Here is a 21,735-nt window from a genome sequence, read left to right as displayed (position 1 = left end):
AAAGTTTACTACATAGAAAGCAGCAGTGAGTCCCCTGCTATTTGTTAGACCCATTTACGTTAAGGATTTGTTTGGTTATAAAATTCAGATGAGATGAGATGTTTTGTTGAAATTTAAATAAAATATTATTATAATATAAATTTTTAATATTATTTTTATTTTAAAATTTGAAAAAGTTAAATTATTTATTATATTTTGTGTGAAAATTTATAAAAATTGTAATGATTATATAAGATGATTTGATTTTGTATAACTAAACTAGAAAATAAAAAATAATTTGTACAAATTTCAAATAAATAAATTTTATATAAGCTTTGTAAAAAAGTAAATTTCATATTAAAAAAAATATAAAAAAATTATTTTTTATTAGTGAGATTTATTTTTTTATAAAAAGTTTGTAGGAGATTTGTATCTAATATTAATATTTTAATTAAAATTAAAAAAGGTGGCAGTTCTGTCATTAAGTAGAAAATCTAGGGTTCTCTCTTCTTAGGGCTCCTATGATTGTTAAGGTGTCCGACCGAAACCATGCACACTGCGCCACCTAGCTCTCACTTTCGATAGAAAAATCCTAGCGGGGCTACCGTTTATTTTTTTCGATTTTTATTTTTATTTAGTGATTAAAAAAATATTTTTTAATAGTATTGTAAATTTGTTTTAAAAATTTTAAAAGTGTTAAAAAATTATGCAAAAAAATTTTTTAAAGATTTTTTTTAAATTATTTTTTTAACACTTTCAAATATTTTTTAAAAAAGAAAAGAATTTACAATAGTATTAAATAGAAAATACTACTTTATCCTTTTATTTGTACCGCTCTATTTGATTATTTGATAATTTTTTTTAACTTAGTGATTAAAAAAATAATTTTTAGTGTGTTGAGATTTTTTTTAATTTTTTTAAAGTATTAAATATATTAAAAATGTGAAAAAAAGTGAAAAAAAATAAAAACTCAAAATTTAGAAAACCATAAAAATTGAGTGAGCTACTTAAAATCAGGCTACTGTTATTAAATAATATTTTCTAATGATTAAGTAAAAAAAAAAAAAAACTAAAAAAACAAATAAAAAAAGAAATCGAGAAAATCAACCGGGAGCCAAAACGGGCTCCGAGCATTTCTCTTCAAAATTTGACATTGTTTAATTGTACTCACAGGGTACACGCGTCAACTAGATTTCCGTGCAAACCCCAGGAAAATCACCAACTTTCCTAACGTCGTCCCCCACTTAAAAAGATTCATACATATAGAGAGAGAGAGAGAGAGAGAGAGGGAATAGGGCATAGTATGTTCTTCTTACAGCAATAGATTATGGACTTCGCTCGGAAGAAATCGTTCAAATCACATGGTTCTTATACGCACTTCCAGAAGATCTCTGCTGGAGGAGGCACTGACGAGTTTGCCCACGAGAAGCTTCCCATCCTCGTCGACCACGAATCAGAAGATCATCATCACCAATTTGTGAGGGCCGTTGATCGCTCCGACCGCCGAGAAGTCATCGTGAAAATCGACGAGGGAGGTTCCATCAGTCCAGATGTGGTGGCCAACGGTAATAACAACGGCAACAACAAGATTTGGAGGGAGTCCAGCTATGACTTCTGGACAGACGACGGCGACAGCAACAACGTTGGAAACAATGTGGTTAGTGAGAACACCGTGAAAAATGGGAATGCTGGGGATTTTGATTTCCCGAGACGTGGGCAGGGGGCAGAGGACCCGCCGTCGAAGCTGATTGCACAGTTTCTGCACAAGCAGAGGGCGTCAGGCGATACGTCCCTGGACGTGGATTTGGAAATGGATGAGCTCCGTGCCGACCCACGGAATCCGAACCTACCTCCGGTGTCAGAGTCCAAGGAGCTCAAGGTCTCCTTCCAGCCCTCAAATGCTGGGGTTGAGACAGCAAACGATTCGGTGCGACGTCGTTACAAGGAACGGTCTTTCGACGAAGGGCAACAATCATCACCGCAAAAATGTCGCGGCAGTGGGTCGGGGAATTCGGGCGATGAGGTGGTGAGGTGTACATCAAACTCATCTGCTCAGAGAAAGTCAAGCTTGTTGAGAGCGAAGACTAAGTCCAGGCTGATGGAGCCACCGGACGAGCCGGATAGGCGATCGGGCCGGGTTCCCAGGTCGGGCCAGCTCCGGTCAGGTTTACTTCCGAAGACTTTGGACGAAGACGAAGATGATCCCTTCTGGGAGGAGGACTTGCCTGGCGAATATAGGAAAGCGAAGCTGAGCGCTCTGATTGTTTTGGAATTTGTGAGTTTGGTTGCGATAATCGCGGCTTTGATTTGCTCTCTTTCTATTCCCTATCTGAGGGACAAGAACCTGTGGAAGCTCAAGCTGTGGAAATGGGAAGTTCTTATCTTGGTTTTGATCTGTGGGAGGTTGGTGTCTGGGTGGGGTATTAGGATCATAGTGTTCTTTATAGAAAGAAATTTCGTTTTACGTAAAAGGGTGCTTTATTTTGTTTACGGTGTTCGGAATGCCGTGCAGAATTGCCTATGGTTGGGACTTGTTTTGATAGCTTGGCATTTTTTGTTCGATAAGAAGGTTGAGAGGGAAACCAAGAGTGATAAGCTTACGTATGTGACAAAGGTGTTTGTGTGTTTGTTGCTGGGTACCTTGGTTTGGTTGGTGAAAACCCTTATGGTCAAAGTTCTGGCTTCTTCTTTCCATGTCAGCACCTATTTTGACAGGATTCAGGAGTCTTTGTTTAATCAGTATGTGATTGAGACGCTTTCAGGGCCGCCGTTGATTGAGATACAGAATGCGGGGGAGGAGGAGGCAAGGCTTGCCGATGAGGTCAGGAAGCTACAGAACGCTGGTGCTAGTGTGCCCCCTGATCTCAAGGCAGCTGCTTTCCCACCAACAAAGAGCGGAAGGGTTATAGGGAGTGGAGTGCTGCAGAGTAGCCCTCGACTGAAAAGCGGGAAGCTATCACGGCTAATGTCGAAGAAGGGAGATGATCAGGGGATAACCATTGATCACTTGCATAGGTTGAATCCGAAGAATGTGTCAGCGTGGAATATGAAGAGGCTGATGAGGATTGTTCGGTATGGGACTCTTACGACCCTGGATGAGCAGCTATTGGATGCCACAAATGAGGATGAGTCTAGTACACAGATTAGGAGTGAAGTCGAGGCAAAAGCAGCAGCGAAGCAGATATTTCAAAATGTCGCTAGGCATGGGGCTAAGTAAGTCCTTACTGACTTATTCCTTTGACAATCTATCTTACTATTGTGCCTATGTATGGTTAAGTGATGTGCCCTTTTTAATAGTTTGATTGGAACTTTTAATTATAATTTTGCATCACTTTTGTTTCGTTGAATGCACTTGAACTTTTGTGGTTAACTTATTACTAGTTGTTTCCAGATAAGGAAGGATTTGTGCGTTGGTTTCTTGTTCACATCGCTCTGTTGTGTTTTTTAAATAAAATTCATGCTTGTTATTTTAATCATGTTTTGAGAACACCTATTTCATAGAAGAGCCATCCTGCTGGACCGCTGGTAATTAGCTTGTAATTTGTTGCCACACATACTATACGACAACTTCAGACCCTTTATTGACAAGTCCAGATAATGCGATTTGTGTTGCATGTGGTCCTAGTTTTACTTGTTTACTTAATAATCAATCTCCATTAAAATTTCTTCTTCAGGTACATCAGCCTGGAAGACTTGATGCGATTCTTGCGAGAAGATGAGGCTTTGAAAACCATGAGTCTCTTTGAAGGAGCATCTGAGACCAGGAGAATCAGCAAATCATCCTTGAAGAACTGGGTGGTAAGGATTGGGCAACAAATGGTTTTATTTTAAAGGCCCTCCTTTTCACAATACAGGATAAGTTAGAAGCAGCATTCTTTACCATGTTTTAAGTTTTATCTAGATGAATATTAACATTTGCGCGCTACCCTTCATGCTACTTTGTACAAATATCTTACCTTTTATGTTTCAAGCAAGGTTTAGGTAGTAGTGAACTCAGATCCAAACCTAGTTTCAAATGGGTGTGGGCATGCGTCTGCATGCAAGCTTGAGAGTGATCGGAATGAAAACTGCAACCACAATTGTTGGGTCTGGATCATAATATATAGCTGATCACAGCAGTTTCAAACATGGGATACGCTCAATTTTAAGCCCCATCTGTATACAATTGATTAGAGAATTGGTGTTGCGCATATATATGATGATTTTGTCTATGCCATCGTGGGCACCCGCAAAGAAGGATTTTGTATAAACACCATATTTAAAGTCCTTCAAATTTTTTGGATGCACTTCTATGAATTTTCATCATGATTTGATAGATGTGTTCGTGTTTTACTTGGTAGTTATAACGGTAATGTAATGCATTTGATCATTCCAGGTGAATGCCTTCAGAGAGCGGAGAGCACTCGCTTTGACATTAAATGATACCAAAACAGCCGTAAACAAACTTCATCGAGTTGTGAACATTTTAGTTGGCATTGTTATGTTAGTTATTTCGCTTCTGATTCTGGGAATTGCGACCACGAAATTTCTGGTCTTTGTAAGCTCTCAGCTCCTCCTTGTTGCATTTATTTTTGGCAACACGTGCAAGACGATATTTGAAGCAATCATCTTCTTATTTGTAATCCACCCATTTGATGTGGGAGACAGGTGTGAAATTGAAGGAGTTCAGGTAATTTTGCATCTCAAATTTGTTTAATTTTTCCATCTTTTTGGCCATTTCATAACTGGGGGCCTAATATTTTATTCTTTCTTTTTTAAAAAAAAAAAAAAAATCAGATGGTTGTTGAAGAAATGAACATATTGACTACCGTGTTTCTAAGATACGACAACACGAAGATTGTCTACCCAAACAGTGTTCTTTCTACTAAGCCCATCAATAACTTCTACCGCAGTCCTGACATGGGAGATGCTGTTGAATTCTGTCTCCATATATCAACTCCAGCAGATACGATTGCAATCATGAGACAGAGAATTATAAGGTATGTACAGGAAGATAACTACTTGCTTGCTTTACATTGTGTATATACAAGCCGATAAGTGTCTAATATGATGGTTTTTCTCTCCCTTTATGGCCGCCCGCAGTTATATTGAGAACAAGAAGGAGCACTGGTATCCTGCACCTATGTTTATATTCAAGGATGTGGAAGGGTTAAACAGGCTGAAGATAGCTGTTTGGCTGACACACACAATGAACCATCAAGACATGGGAGAAAAGTGGGCAAGGAGATCCCTTTTGGTTGAAGAGATGGTTAAGGTTTTCCGTGAGCTTGACATTCAATACCGCCTGTTGCCACTTGACATCAACGTCCGCACCATGCCTCCTGTGAATTCTACCCGACTTCCCTCTACCTGGACGAGTGAAAAATGAAGTTTTTCCTACTAAGTGGACGTCCATGAGCTGCTTATGACCTCTTTGGGGGATGCACCCTCGAAGGCTTTATTTTCAGAGTATGATATTTTCTGGAGAATGGAGAGGTGATTTTCTGTATGATGCTGTTTAGTTAGTTAATCTCATTCGAAGGTTCGAGCCTTTGAACAGAACAACATTGAACTAGAACAATTTGAAATTTAAATGTATACACGTACCGGTTGTTCAAGATTTGATTTTGTCGTGGTACTGTCCCAGTGGATAGATTATGCTATTGCTGTTCCAAGTTCGCATTGGAGTGGACTTAGAGAAGGCAGAGGATCCATGTTCTTGCGCAAAAGGCATTACAGCTTTTGGCTGATGGTACAAAGAGGATTCGAACTTAAACTTGCTAGCGTTACCTCAGGATGCATGTTCTTCTGTTATAACTCTCCCATAAAGCTAGCCCGCTTAGACTAGATTTGGTTTGGTTATGTAGTTCAGATGAAATGAAATGAGATGTTTTATTGAAAGTTAAATAAAATATTGTTAGAATATAATTTTTTAATATAATTTTTATATTGAGATTTGAAAAAGTTAAATTATTTATTATATTTTGTGTGAGAGTTTAGAAAAGTTACAATGATGAAATGAGATAAGATGAGATGTTTTGTATATTCAAATTAAGCTCAATTTGTTTTAGAATATTGATATGTAATTTGGATAGTGAGTCGAGTTAAGTTGAGATGAGATGAGTTAAGTTGAAAAGTAAATAAAATATTATTAAAATATTATTTTTTAATATTATTATTACTTTAAAAATTAAAAAAATTGAATTATTTATTATATTTTACGTAAAAATTAAAAAAATTATAATAATAAAATAATATAAAATAAAATAAAATATTTTTACTATCTAACCAGGCTTCGTAGGCCAGGCTGCGTTGGGAAAGTAATCTGCTGAATTGGCCTCTCTACAACATGAGTCTACATGGAACTCACCCTTGGTTTTATTAGCTAAGTTGAAACTCAATCATGTTGAGAGAATGGTACTGCCCCTGGCGTCATCCCATCAATCCTCACCCACTTCGCATGGCAGTATTCTATGAAACCGTAGAAAAGATGCGAATGTTATGCCGAAGGAGAGGGAGGGCACACATGGGTAAACGCTTCTCCTTTATTTTTGCAGATAAGACAGGATTAATTGAAATAAAAATTAAAAATTAAATAAAATATTATTAAAATATATATTTTTAATATTATTTTCATTTTAAGATTTGAAAATTTTGAATTATTTATTTTATTTTATATTATAATTTAAAAAAATTGTAATGATTAAATAAAATGAGATAAATAAAAAAACAAACGAGACAAGTGAAAGGGATGCAGAGAATGAGAAACTAGTAAATAAAAACAATGGATCAATGGAGATATTGCTGAAATCGGTTCACCATTAAGAATCTCTATTTTAAATATCATCTTTCCAAATTTCAATCATAATCCCAAGCAGACTGCGTTATATTGTGCTCTTCTTCTGATTTTAAGCAGAATTTCACGCCATTTTTCCAAAGATAACAAAAAAACAGAAAGGGAGAGAGGCAACATTCTAGTTTATTTTTCTGCAGTCTTCCACTTCATTTAAATGTTGTCATTATGTTGTCATCCACTTCATTTATGTTGTCATTATTGTTCTGATAGCAAAATTCCAAGATAACACTGGCTTTTCCAATTTTGAGTAGGCATGCTGATACTTTCTCCCATGCCTCTTTTCTGGGGATTTCCTCCGTGCACTCAAATACACACTTCTAAAAATATCATTGAAAATTAGAAAATGCTAATCTTTTCGCTGGGCTCCCGTTGGGGTTTTTTTTTTTTTTTTTTTTTACTTCCTAATTAATAAAATATTTTTTAATGATATTGTAATTTTTTTTTTTTTTTTTGTTTAAAAAGATGTTAAGAGTGTTAAAAAAATGCACGTGACAAAAAAAAAATACTTAAAATGCACTAATGAGAGCCCCAACGAGAGCACCCAGCAATATTTGTAGAGCCACCCTTAAAAATTATAGGGTTCTTCTGAGAATCAAAATCAACATATGGTTGAGGGCAGAATCAACAGGCAATAGTACCTCAATGGTCATTGCTACAAGAACGAGAGTGAGGGTAGCAGTCTTCAGCTAAAATAAGCTTTGACAAGCATTACAAAATGGTTAGTCTACATACAGTCTCTAAATAGGAATTGCTCACGCAAACTTAAACAAGTTTGTCTTTAAAAAAATTTTAAACTTATAATAATATTCCTCTCAAAATGATATTTTTTCCATTTAATGAAACACATCAATGAATTTACACACGTAATTCTCATTTGGAGACTACAAATAGAACTTATCTTCGAGGAAAAAAAAAAAAGAAAAACATATTTTTTTATGAAGGAAAGTAGCTTGTTTCTTTAGGGCTTAACAATATCAGAATAAAATATTACAAAATCATAAGAGAATATGATAGATCATTGCTTTAAATGAAAAATTATTTATCGATTCTTTTTTAATCTTCCAATAATTTATAACCTTGTAAAAAGATAATAATTAAAAAAAAAAAGATAATCAATAGCATTTCACAACCTATACTTACATTCCACATAATCATTAAGAAAATTCTTAAGATTCTTTAAATTTGAGAAATTCTGAACAAGAGATCCCTCTAAGATTGTAGTGGTCGAAAATGCTTGGAAAACACCCATTATAGGCACACTTGCATACATCCTCACAAAAAAAATTAAAAGCAACAAAGAAAGCTTTGAAGTTTTGGAATGTCAATCACTTTGGTCACCTCCAGTCTACTATAAAAAAGCTTAGCAACACTCTAATGGAAACTCAAGCTCAAACTCCAACTCAACAGTCCATTATTTTGGAAGAAAATCTCTGCATTAATCTGGAAGAACAACGAAGAAGAAAAGAATCCCTTTGGCTTAAAAAATAAGAATAAATTGGTTAACCACCACCGACCTTAATACAAAGTTTTTTCATGCCTCCACTTCTATAAAAAGAAGGAAGAACAACATTGACAATCTCAAAGCTGGGCCAAATACTTGGACAAGTGACCCTCGTCTCATAAAGCAAAAATTCCAAGAGCACTTCCAAACGATCTTTAATTCAACTAACCCAGATGACATGGAGGACATCACAACCCTTTTCCCCAACAAGACAACAAACTCAGAAAATGAATTCCTCTGCAAGATCCTTTTTGAAGAAGAGATCATAAATAACATTGCACAAATCCCTCCTACAAAAACTCCAGGTCCTGATGGATTCACGGGTCTTTTCTATATATTTTATTGGGATGTAATAAAAAAAGATCTCACAGATATGATCATTAACTTCTTCACTCAAGGCAAGCTCCTTAAAGAAATCAATCACACCAATATAGCCTTGGTACCAAAAACTGATAATCCAAATGTAGTTAATCATTTCAAACCTATAAGCCTTTCGAACGTCTGTTACAAAATAATTGCAAAAATCCTTGCAAACAAACTCAAGAAAATTCTTCCTAGCATTATCTCTCCATATCAAACAACTTTTGTATCAGGCAGACTCATTCAAGAGAATATCATTTTGGCACAAGAAATCTTTCATCACCTGAAAAAGAAAAGAGGAAAAGAAGGATTAATGACCATCAAAATTGACATGGAAAAAGCTTTTGACTACATGGAATGACCATTCCTTCTCTCAATCTTTGAACACCTTGGTTTTAATCATACATGGATAAATTGGATGAAAGAATGCATCACAACTGTCACATACTCAATCAACATAAATGGATCCCTAACTGGTTTCATCCACCCAAAATGAGGAATTCGTCAAGGTGATCCACTGTCTCCATTCCTTTTTTATCATTGGTAGTGAGGTGATGTCTAGACTAATCACTCGAGATGAGCTTAACAATAACATTGAAGGTATCAAAATCTCTAGAGATGGTCCTACCATCATGCACCTCCTCTTTGCAGATGACCTTATACTCTTTGGAGCGGCTACACCTCATAATGCACAAGCTTATGCACATTGCTTAAGTACATACACCAATTGGCCTGGGCAAAAAGTCAACCTTGCAAAATCATCCATACATTTCAGTAGAGATACTCAAATTGAGATTGCAAGAGAAATTAGGGAGTCCCTGAACTATAAAGTTTCTCCTCCAAAATTAAGATATTCATGACTGCCCTTATACTTAGGAACTAAAAAGAAAACACTTTTCAAAGATATCTAGGAAAAGGTCCAAAATAGACTTCAAGGTTGGAAATCAAAGCTCCTTTCACAGGAGGGTAGAACCACCCTCGTCAGATCAGTTGTCAACTCAATCCCTGCCTATACCACGTCCACAATCTGGATGCCGAAATCTATAACAAATCAACTTGATAAATACACTCGTAGATTTTGGTGGGGTATAAAGGAAAATCAAATTCATAAATATATCCCAAAATCTTGGAATTTTATCTGTATGCCCAAATCCTGTGGAGGTATTAGCTTGAAAAAATTTTCTCAGTTCAACATGGCACTCATCTCAAAGTTTGCTTGGATTCTCATTAATGATATTGATAGTCTTTGGAAGAAATGCCTTAAAAAAAATACTTGAAAAATACCTCCTTTTTCGACACTGCAGCCCAACCAACAGACTCTTGGTTTTGGAAAGGCCTCATAAAACAAAGAGATTTCATCAAAGATTCCATCTGCTTTCAAATCAATAATGGCACCACTACGAGGGTTTGGATAGACCCCTGGGTCCCAACCATAAACTCCTTAAAACAACAACCAAATCGAAATAATCCACCAATTGATCTTGATATGAAGGTGTCTGAGCTAACTCTTGAAGAACTTAGATGTTGGAACTCTCTTATGCTTCAAGCCCTTTTCACACCAGAATCAATGACAGCCATCATGAAAATCCTACTTTCGACTCTTAATTTCAGAACACACAGTGATAAAACTAAGTGGATCCATCACTTTTCTGGCAACTTTTCTATTAAATCAACATATGCAACCTTTCAAAGACCAAATGAATCCACTCAAATTCAACAATCATGCATAATCTGGAAAAAACTTTGACAACTTAAGCTTCAAGACAGACTGAAATTCTTTCTTTGGAAGGTAATGCACAACATTCTTGCCATAAGATCCCTTCTTAAAAGCATTCGTCGCCTAGATGAAAGCCATACTAACTGTCCTCTTTGCACCATGGAGGAAGAAACCCTTCCTCATCTCTTCCTAAACTGTGCTTTCTCTAGGATTCTATAGAGACATTCTAAATGGCCAATCAACATTTTCCAATTTGCAAATCAGCCCATTTCCAACTGGATTTCAATCATTCTAAATCCATGTAATGGTCTGAACATTCCTGAGGAAGAAGTACAATCTTTTCAATTGTTTGCTACAATAGCTATGGATAGCTTATGCTATGCAACAAATCAGGTCATCTACAAAGAATTATCCAATCTCCAGTTTGGTTTGTCTCCAAGATCACATAGTTATTCAATGAACATAACAAAGCCTGGATCACAAAAACAATTCCTCAAGAGCAAAAATGGTAGCCACCACCCCAAGGAACATTCTCTCTCTCTTTTGATGTAGTTGTTAGACCAAATTGGAGTTCAATTGCATCATTATATAGAAACATCCAAGGGGAATCTATCTTCATACAAGCAGACTTCATCAACAACACAAACCCAAATGTAAGGGAGGCAATAACAACTCAGATGGCAATACAAGAGGCAGTCAAAAGGAAGATTCTAAAAGTTATCATAGAGGGAGACTCAAAGCAAGTTATACAAGAAATATCCAACTCATCAAGGATATCGGATTAGACCATGCAACCCATCATTAGAGACATCAAGTACTTAGTTAGACCCTTTGAAGAATGGAGGGTGCAAAAAATATACCATTCTCAGAATCGATGCACGCACAATCTTACGCAATGGGCAACTTCCAAACTAGCTTATGGAAGCATACCCCAAGATTGGATCCCACCTAGCCTTCTCAACTTTTACAGTGGAAAGGATCCCCTTCTATTGTATAATTATTGTATTGTATAATTAATACTCTCGTCATATACTATTACTCAATTTCATTATTAATATATTACTGCTTGCCGAGGGGAAAAAAAAAAAAAAATCCTCTTTAGAACGATAAGGCTGTTTTCAGCCATTTAACACCGGCCAAGGAAAACATGACATTACAGTTATGCACAAATTAAAATAATGAGAATCACTGCATGGAATTTCTACCTAGAATTAAAAATCTAGAAAGATCTATTTTCCCTTTCCTCTGCTACCCGACTTTGTGCCTCTTGCTTGTTGCTTCCACCACCCGTTGCCGCCACCAGTAGTTTGATGCCAACGACGCAGCCACCCAGTCCGACGCCAACGACGCAGAGTACATTATTGGCCAGATGAAGACGTAGAGTACCACTGATCATTGATCCCCGATTTTCATGCTTTGTTCCTTCTGCAAGACCTAGTTTCCCCAAGTTGACGCCAACGAAGTTGATGACGTAGACGTAACCAACGCTTGTGATAAAGAAAGTACTTCACTTCTCTTCTGTAGAAGTTGATGATGTATAAGCTAGCATTTGCTTATAAAAGAAAATACTTCACTGGTGAGATTGATTAAAACCCAGGAAAATTATCCAGTAAAAAAAGATGCTTGTGAGATGTGGTTTTCTCTGATAAGAGAAACCTAGAGAAAAGAAAACATGTACTGGGTTGTTTATTGAAAGAAATTGAAAACAGATTGGAAAGAGTAGTACAACACTTAACAAAAAAAAACATCCCGAATTTACTTCCCGAACAGCATATTTTCTTTTCTTTTATTTATTTATTTATTTATTTATATATTTTTTTAATTATCATAAATATTTTTAAAAAATAAAAAAAATTCACAACATCATTAAAAAATACTTTCTTAATCACTAAAAAAAAAAAAAAAAAACCTTATTCGGGACACTTTTTGTGTCCCGAATTCGGGAGGTTTAGCATTTCTCGATTGGAAAAGTTCACTTCGGGCTCGTTTGTTTTTAAAGTTAAGATGAGATGAGATTAAAGTTAAAAAGTTAAATAAAATATTATTAGAATATATTTTTTAATATTATTTTTATTTTGAGATTTAAAAAAATTAAATTATTTATTTTATTTTATGTAGAAATTTAAAAAAATTATAATAATAAAGTAAAATGAGATAAAATATTTCTTAAAAATAAACGAGACTTTCATCTTTTCTTTTATCTTGTACTTCTACAAAAGAGTCAAGACCTGACAAAAAGTTTGTACGAGTTATAAATGTAACTGTTGACATTCTTTATGCAAATCAATTCAAATTTTGGTTTTTTATTACTGTTATATTTTATGGGTGTGATAGAGAGCTCTGGAGGCGTTAGTCATGGGAATCCATGACTAATTTGTAATACTACGGCTTATTGTCTCATTCTACTTTTTAAAAGTTTATCTTATTAATTTCACTACATTTTTATATTAGAAAAATATTCTACATGCAGCCTTACACATGTTTTTTTTTATGCGGAGAAAGATTGACAGAATCATAAATGAGGCAAATCTCACTCGCTAAAAAGAGTGAGTTATACAGACGTGGCACTGGCAGAGACGTGTTCGAAAATACTTGCTCACAAACTGAAATAATTAACTATAGGTGAGCCTATAGTTTCTCTGAGTAATATTTGAGCATTTCCATCGCATTGCTCATAATTTAGTTAAAAATTACATTTTTTAAAATAATTTTTTTAATTTTATTCAACTTTCAAAAATCTCATATATCACATTCTCTATCATTTTTTTATTTTATTAAAATAATATTTTTCTATTACTTTTTTTCTCTCACTTCTATTTACAAATTTAACTACTCAATATTTTTTTTTTATATTTTAAACTATTATTCTAGTGAATATTTTAAACAAAAAATTTCATTTTTTTGTAGATATGATAATATTTTTAAAATTAATTTTTTTATATTTTCGTAATTAATTAAATTATTTTTAAAATTATTATTTAAAACTATGACAAATATGAATATGAGAGAAAGTGTAGATCATTGGAAGAATACTTTATTTTATGTATTAATATAAAATATTGATAAAAAATAGTTCAAGAAATGAATATTAATTTTCTATATTTGGAGAACTATTGTTCATCCCCTAAATATTTTTTCTAAAATAAAAATTAGATATAGAGAGTATTTTGATCAAAACTATAAAAAAGACCTCAAATTATAGAAAATCCGGTACTCTAGAATACCAGATGCGAATGCTCCTACGTATACTTATAATTTTATTTATAAAAATTGATGTCAGTTTCTTTTTAAAATCCAAAATTTAAATTTTATAATATTAAGTGAATTCACTTAGAAAAATAAATATTTTATAAATCTTTCTTAAGCACCATTTCAATTTACTTTTACTCAAATCTAAAATTTAGCATAAAACAGAGATTATTGCTCAGTGGAACGAATCACAGTTGGGACTCTCGTGCTACTGACCAAATTTTTTGAAAAATCACAATCCTTGATTAGACTTCGCATTCAAAACCCTTCTCAATTCATCTTAATTAATCTTATCTTATTATTAAAATCTTTTCAAATTTTCACACAATATAATAAACAATTCAATTTTTTTAAATTTTAAATTAATTTTTCTAAATTTTCATATAAAATATAATAAAGAATTCAATTTTTATTTTATTATTCATAAATCATTTTAAAATTACGTTTAAATGTTGAACTGAATTGAATTGAAATGATAAAATATTGTTAAAATATTATTTTTTAATATTATTATTATTTTAAAATTTAAAAAAATTAAAATATTTATTATATTTTATATTAAAATTTAAAAAAATTATAATGATGAATTGACGTACTTAAGATAAGTTGAGTTTGATTTGTTATCCAAACATACGCAATCCACACTACTCATAAAGCACGCGTCGGAATCTAATTGCATACGGAGGGTGACCTTTCCCCGAGCATATTTATTCCGGACGCTTACGTGCTGCGTCTCAAGAAACTTATAGAGAGAGACACAGAGACAGAGAGAGAGAGTTCAATCAATGATCCACCGATCCGTCCCGATGACTTCGTAAGCAACAACGAACTGCTCACACCTCGCTCTCTCTCGCTCCGATTCTCCGAGTCCAAAGTTTCTCAGCCAACTCGCCCCCACTGACCTTATATATATATATATATATATATATTTTTTTTTTTTTTATTTTTCATAATCGGATTATTCATTGCAACAGAGGATGAATAAGAGAACGAGAACCAGCGTCGACAAGGCAGTGGTCAATGTTTGGAAGCGAGAGGTCGGCCAGCTCTCCACCAGGAACTTCGCCCACCGCCTCGGCGCCTCCGAGGTCCTATTTCGGATAACCTTATCCCCGATTTTTATTTCACTATTTTCTGTTCCGTTTGGAAGATTGCTTTATGGTTGTGGGAATTAGATTTTTCGTATTCCTGTTTGGTGTTTCCGTTTGTATGTTCGTTAATGCTTGGTTTAACCTCGGTTGATTTTCCCTTTTTCAATCAGGATTATGCGCATTCCTTTATTTATATTATTTGTATTGCGTAGCTCCTGATCGGTACTTAATTTGTGGTACTGGGCTGCAGTTTGGCGTTTTGATCGTTACCTTTAATCAAGAATGAATTAATTTCATCGTTTATAAGAGGAAAAATGCTCAAAGTCGTTGGCTTTGGACTGTCGTTCAAGACATTTTTCTTTTACTTCCCTTAATTTTTCTTAAAACCCAAAAATTCGTTCACTGATTACCCCCCCCCCCCCCCCTTCTTTCAGAGAAAACTAGAAAGAGAGGGTGAAGTTTTGAAATAAGCTTTGGCATGACATACTTTGACTGCTTTGTTCATTTGTCTATGTTTAAACCAACATCTCACTCCTATAAAAAAATTATTAAGTGCTCCCGGAGTACGGAAGACGTGGTACTCCTATTGACATCTTATGATAGGATGAGAGTACCACGTGTCGGTACTCCGGGAGTACCTAATAATTACTCCTCCTATATTAGTCTGGTGTGTCAGTCTTGAACTCGTCTTCTCTTATTTTTCTGCGGACTTGATATTGTACAAGGTCTAATTAAATGAATTTATATGTCCCAGGATCTTGTTTGGCGATTTGATATCTACACGAAGCTGGAAAAGCACAGAGGCTGTGTGAACACTGTAAGCTTCAATGCAGATGGTGACATTCTGGTTTCAGGATCTGATGACAGGCGGGTTATACTCTGGGATTGGGAGACTGGGCGTGTCAAGCTTTCGTTTCATTCAGGTCATAATAACAACGTTTTTCAAGCAAAGATCATGCCTTACACAGATGACCGAAGCATTGTTACCTGTGCTGCAGACGGGCAGGTATTTCATCTGTTCCAAAGCACTTACAGTATGCAGTGGAGCTTTATAAGAGACTAATTAAGTATATAATTGGCTGTTTAGAATCTTTGTACAATGTAGTTAAGGATATTAGAGGCCACAACTAACGAGCCCTGACTCGGACTTGTTCTCTTCTGGTTCTCCCTTGTGAGTGGGATGGAGTGTGACCTTGTAGGTTCAAGACCCATATTGACTAATGAAAAAAAGTTCCCGGTCAATATATAAACACACATATAAAGTGATCCTGCTACTATGAAAAAATTTGCTAGTTGTGCTCAATTGGGAGAAAGTTTTGAATTGCTATTTTGCAAACGAATTAGACTTGCAACTTTGAAATTCGATGGTGTTTGTCTTTTAGTGTCTGAATATTAAAGAGTTTAGACACTTCCAATGCCTTTCTTGTCATGCATAAACTGAACCAGCAATTGAATGTAGTCTACAAATTATTTTGTCAGTTGTCTTGACCATTCCATAACTTTTGCTGGTGTTTTTTCTTAATATTCTAGAGGAAATCTTCATATGATGAATATCCATTCTCCAGGATAGTGGATTAGAGATCTTGTTATGACAATTTGACGACGGCTGCTTGTCTATTATTCTTCCTATCAAAAGAGTTTTCACCTTGTTTTCTTTTGCTATCAAGATTAAGAATTTTCTCTATTTTGTTGAGTACAGAGCTTTTTTAATTCTTGGGCTACACCTGATCAATTTTAGGTGAGACTTGCTGAGATTTCAGAATGTGGAAGAGTGGAAATTAAATTGCTTGCTAAACATCAAGCACGAGCTCATAAGCTGGCTATTGAACCTGGGAGCCCTCATATATTTTATACCTGTGGTGAAGATGGGTTGGTGCAGCATGTAAGTTATAATTCCCCCTCGCCACTTTAATCCCTGATATAGTAGCCTCACTTATCTGGAGAATTGATTTACACTGGGACAAGCCTAAACACCTCTGTATGGCAAAAGTTGGGTGAGGTCTAACCATTTGATGGGCTTCATTTGGAGGCTTTATAATAGGAAATGAATTCTCTGTTCTATCAATCCTTTCTTTGATTTTACTTGATTTTGCCAATAATCTTTACTTTTCAATATTAAATGACTGGTTGATTCCCAGTCTGCTATGGTGGTGGCAGTTATAAATGCAAGTCCCTTGGCATTCCCTTGCATTATGCTGCTGGTCGACCTCTCCCTTTTTCTCACATGATTTTGGCCTTAGTATTTATGATTGCTTGGTTATATGGCGGTGTGACCCTGTCATTATTGTTACAGTTTGATCTGAGAACTCAGGCTGCCACAAAACTTTTCACATGCCAACCTATTGACGACAGGAGGAATTACATGTCAGTTATCCCTCTGAATGCCATTTCTATTGATCCAAGGAATCCAAATCTCTTTGCAGTTGCAGGCTCTGATGAATATACTCGACTTTACGACATCCGCAAATACAAGTGGGATGGATCAACCGATTTTGGTCAACCCACAAACTATTTTTGCCCTCTACACTTAATTGGTGATGAGCATGTTGGAATAACAGGCTTGGCCTTTTCAGAACAGAGCGAGCTGCTTGTGTCATACAATGATGAATTCATCTATCTCTTTACACGGGATATGGGATTGGGACCTAATCCACTTCCAGCTTCTCCAGTGTCTCTGGGCATTGATGCTAGTGACAAAATAGGAGGTGATCATCAATTCTCAGCATGTCCATCAACTATGGAGACCGATGAAAATGGTACTCCTCAAGTTTACAAGGGGCACAGAAACTGTGAGACAGTGAAAGGTGTGAACTTCTTTGGGCCTAATTGTGAGTATGTTGTGAGTGGATCAGACTGTGGCCGGATATTCATATGGAAGAAAAAAGGTGGGGAGCTCATTCGTGTCATGGAAGCAGATAAGACTGTTGTAAACTGTATTGAGTGTCATCCTCATACCATGGTACTTGCAAGCAGTGGAATTGAAAGTGACATCAAAATATGGACCCCGAAGGCCATTGAGAGAGCTACTTTGCCTACAAACATTGAAGAGGTATGTTTTACAGTTTTGAGTTTATAATTTAAACCCAAAAGCTTGATATTTTCCCATTGTATTTGGCTTGATTGGTTTGGACAAAAACCTTAAACCTCAATTTTTTAAAAGAATATTTTTATTAATAAGCCAATGGTGCAACCCAAGTACGGTACCATACGAGAAACACCTAGCTAGTAGAAGAAAAATACTCTAGAAAATCATGTATTAAGATGATCAAAGGTTCTATGATGATGAAGTATCTGTTGATGATGACGACGATGATATTAAAAATGACAATGGTGTCAAGGATTGCTGTGACTGGTTTGATGGTAATGATTGATGGCAACTGTATTGATGCTGCTATTGGTAGCAATAATAATGATAATTTTCTTTGTGGTTGTGATGAATGTTGATGATGGTTTTGATTTAAGCAGAAACCCAAGGCCAGGGGCTGGATGTATCGTATAGCTTCGCCTGATGATTTGATGTTGCAACTATTTTCTCTGCAAAGGCAGAGGACAAGCCCTGGTCGCAGTGGAGAAACTTCGGATGCGCGTCGGGAACTTTTGGACCTAATTCTGACATTCAATGCCAATAGTGATGCTTCTTCAGATAATGAAGGAGATACCATCAGCCAGGATGACTTGTTTTATTGAGATGCTGGAGAAGTCTTTTGGCCATGAAAAATGGTTGTAATGTACATAACATAGGGTTTAAGTAAAAACTGTTTTGGGTTTTCACATCCACTAGTTATTTCCTATATCAACTTCTCCATCATTCCTTAATCCTTTTCTTTTTCTCATACTCTTTGTGAATGCGGTATAAGTTGCTTATTTATGTCAGATATTGAGTTACATACTTTTTTCTTGCTCAGATGATTCCCTTTAATTATTCGTATGTTTGATTCTTCTAGGCTCCGAGTCACCTTCTTCTAGGTTCCGCTGGATACATCATCTCACAGTTATTGCACTAAAATAAGCGAGCATTGTCCATCAACTTCTGAATTTCTTTTGTTGGACTATAAATCACAACGATAATGTACTGCCAGCACATGAAAAAAAAGAAGGTTGGGCAAACCAAAAAACGAAGAAGTTAACATCTGCACTTCCCTTGATTATACGATTACCCTGTTCTTTTTAATATAGCCCTTATTAATTTAACCTATTGAATTGAGATGTACTGTTATCTTATTGAGTTGATTGTTTTAAAAACTGTTGCGTATTATTTGGAGTGCAAATTTAAAAAAATTAAAAGCTGTAGAGATATTTTTAGTTTTGGATATGGATGTTTAGATGAACTAGAAATTAGTCACGTAATAAATTATAATGGCCACATTTCAGTAAATGTTGTAAATTGGGCTTGTTTGGATAGTGATGTGAGATAAAATGAGATGATTTTAAAGGAGTTGAATAAAATCTTGTTAGAATATTATTTTTTAATATTATTATTGTTTTAGGATTTGAAAAAGTTGAATTGTTTATTATATTTTATATGACAATTTGAAAAAATTGTAATAATGAGATGAGATGAGATGGATTGAGAGGGTTTCTGTATCCGGTATAGAATATAAATAGTTTAAGATGCAAATTGAGACTTTGCAAGTTTTGAAAGTAAAAAACAAATGATATAGTTCGTATAACCATATAAATTATATATAACTGAGTTATAAGAATTAAAATCACATAAAATAAATTAATGAATAATCAGTATAAGAGACGTGTACAATTAATATAACGAGAAGAAAAATTCTACAACGAAGGCTTATACTACACATCTCCACCTAATTAATATGTGAGTTGTCATTTTTGTCATTCTATTTTAATGCTTAAATATGTGTGTATTTTTTTTAAAGATAAATATATATGTTTAAATAAAAATAATGTTTAAATAAAAAGAATAAATAACAAATTACATATTGAATGTAGCGTATAGTGTAAGGTTTCATTATACGATTTCTCTAATGCGAATAGGGTTATGCATTTGGTCGAAAGAAAAAAAAAAATTGTAAGCAAGTCGGCCCACAAAAAATGGGCCAAGCTGAACAGATCTTTAAATGGCACAGATTGGATGGAAGGGGCCCAATCCATCTCAGGTCTCTGAGATATATACTGATATTTTTCGACGCAGAAGCGTAGGTGGTATCAAAGGCGACCGAGTCCGACCGATTCATTGAGTCAGCTGTCTCCGTCTCTCTCGGTTCCATGGAAACCCTCATGAGCTCCTCCTCTGTTACTTTCATGTCTTCGTCTTCTCCTTTTTCCAATTTCTCTCCCAGACGGACTCCTCCTTCGAGGTCATTTCAGTTCCCTTTCGCCTCCAAAGGTAGTAATTCTTATTTTGTTCTCATTTTATTTTTATTCTCTTTATCCTTTTGGTTCCTCAGAAAACGTCAAAAACGGAAACTTTGATTTGATAAATTATTGAGTCTGGGGAGCTTCATATTTTCTTATTCGGTTTCGTACTGTTTCTCAGCAACCGACTTTGGCCCTTTCATTTCTAATAATTCATATTTTGCTTAAGATGGGATTAATAATATTTTGATTCCAGGGAACGATCCTGAGCCAAACGGTCCTCAGTCCGATTCGAAGGACATCGCATCAAACAGCCCTCAGTCCAATTCCAAGGACATCAACAGCTTTCCAATTCTCAGTAATCGCCATCTCTCCCTTTCCCCTCTCTCAAAGGTTCTCTCTCTCTCTCTCTCTCTCTTACATACGTGCACTCATGCAAAATGATTTTTTTTAATTTTGCTTGGGTCCTTAGAAAATTGAGCCAAACATAAGGAAATGATCTTTTATGTTGTCGCGATTTCCTGACTGAACCCAATTTGTTGTAGTTAAGATATCAATTAATCTTTTAGCTCCTAGGTAATGTAATTTTTTTAAAAAAAAATTTGGAAGAACCATCGTGTTTTTTAGTTTCCTTGACGCTTCACAGAAACCAATCTTCTTTCATTTACTTTTTCTCTAAACCAATAAATATTTTTTTTACCTAATAGGATATGGCAATGGGATTAGTGCTGAACGCAGCTACCGGGAGAGGTTGGACCACTGGTTCAGGTATGGAAGGTCCTTCAGTTCCTGCCGGGATTGAGAGTAGCACGGGCACCGAGAATGTCTCCACTTTCCCGTGGTCTCTGTTCACAAAATCACCTCGCCGAAGAATGCTTGTTTCTTTTACTTGTAACATTTGTAGTCAGAGGACAACACGGGCCATTAACCCCCATGCTTATACGGATGGCACTGTATTTGTGCAGGTAATTAATAGCAGAAAGGTTATATTCTTGTTGAGGCTTTATTAATTTGAGTACCTATCTCATTGATAAATGCTATTGAGGTGACTTTAACTACTAAGGATACTTCATTTTTGTTTTGTAGTGTTGTGGGTGCAACGCATTTCATAAGCTCGTGGATAATTTGAACCTGTTTCAGGACATGAAATGCTATCTCAGCCCAGGCTTTGATTATAGGGGTCATGGCTGGGATAATGTTAACTTCAAATATATGGACACAGAAGGTGGCGATAATGACATATTTCCTATCCAGTGAGCTGGTTGGTCCATTTATAGAGTATGTATATTCTGACCGGTCTAGTGGGATCTTAGTTTGATTGGCATATATATTCTTGAGGTTATTCTGTAGAGACTCATTTTTTCCAATTCAGTATCTGATGGCTGGGTTGTATTCTGGGGTTAATAATATATGTATTTATATTAAGGATTGTGCATTCGCCTGGTAACTCTCTCTTGTTTCTTTGTTTTTTTTTTTTTTTTTTTTTTTTTGGGATGAATTAGATGTTACGCAGTCCAAGATTGCTATCATCATCTCCTATCCTTTTTCCAATTTCCCAATACGATCACCCTTGCAATCTTACCATGGTTGATGGTCTCGGAATTGATCCCTTGACTCAAGCTTTCCAGTTCCGAGTTCAAACTCCTGTGGCTGAGGAATGCACTGGGCTTATGGAATTTCT

At 35.3% G+C, this 21,735-nt stretch overlaps 3 protein-coding genes across 6 annotated transcripts; all 3 read left to right on the top strand.

The window, feature by feature from the left end:
* Positions 1-1,187: 1,187 nt before the first annotated feature.
* Positions 1,188-5,576, top strand: LOC121255856 (mechanosensitive ion channel protein 6-like). 2 transcript variants are annotated; one of them, XM_041156392.1, is made up of 5 exons: positions 1,188-3,192; positions 3,654-3,777; positions 4,355-4,516; positions 4,627-4,648; positions 4,756-4,875. In XM_041156392.1, the coding sequence occupies exons 1-4, from the start codon at positions 1,307-1,309 to the stop codon at positions 4,630-4,632; spliced, it is 2,178 nt and encodes a 725-aa protein (XP_041012326.1). In that variant the 5' UTR covers positions 1,188-1,306; the 3' UTR covers positions 4,633-4,648; positions 4,756-4,875. The 2 variants fall into 2 exon arrangements, with proteins under 2 accessions (XP_041012326.1, XP_041012325.1); XM_041156391.1 differs by adding an exon at positions 5,062-5,576 and having other exon boundaries at positions 1,205-3,192; positions 4,355-4,648; positions 4,756-4,958.
* Positions 5,577-14,354: 8,778 nt separating this feature from the next.
* On the top strand, positions 14,355-18,618 carry LOC121254976 (DDB1- and CUL4-associated factor 8). Of its 3 annotated transcripts, none has more exons than XM_041155240.1 (6): positions 14,355-14,455; positions 14,616-14,729; positions 15,487-15,738; positions 16,471-16,614; positions 17,026-17,781; positions 18,198-18,618. In XM_041155240.1, the coding sequence occupies exons 2-6, from the start codon at positions 14,619-14,621 to the stop codon at positions 18,417-18,419; spliced, it is 1,485 nt and encodes a 494-aa protein (XP_041011174.1). In that variant the 5' UTR covers positions 14,355-14,455; positions 14,616-14,618; the 3' UTR covers positions 18,420-18,618. The 3 variants fall into 3 exon arrangements, with proteins under 3 accessions (XP_041011174.1, XP_041011172.1, XP_041011173.1); XM_041155238.1 differs by having other exon boundaries at positions 14,355-14,515; XM_041155239.1 differs by having other exon boundaries at positions 14,355-14,523.
* Positions 18,619-19,878: 1,260 nt separating this feature from the next.
* On the top strand, positions 19,879-21,479 carry LOC121256586. The gene is made up of 4 exons (XM_041157430.1): positions 19,879-20,085; positions 20,311-20,447; positions 20,762-21,019; positions 21,141-21,479. The coding sequence occupies exons 1-4, from the start codon at positions 19,965-19,967 to the stop codon at positions 21,309-21,311; spliced, it is 687 nt and encodes a 228-aa protein (XP_041013364.1). The 5' UTR covers positions 19,879-19,964; the 3' UTR covers positions 21,312-21,479.
* The last annotated feature ends 256 nt before the right edge of the window (positions 21,480-21,735 follow it).

This window comes from Juglans microcarpa x Juglans regia, chromosome 3D (genome assembly GCF_004785595.1).
Source record: "Juglans microcarpa x Juglans regia isolate MS1-56 chromosome 3D, Jm3101_v1.0, whole genome shotgun sequence".
NCBI classification, from domain to species: Eukaryota; Viridiplantae; Streptophyta; class Magnoliopsida; order Fagales; family Juglandaceae; genus Juglans; species Juglans microcarpa x Juglans regia.
Note: the sequence above shows the minus strand (reverse complement) of the source record. Positions and strands in the feature narration are given on the sequence as shown.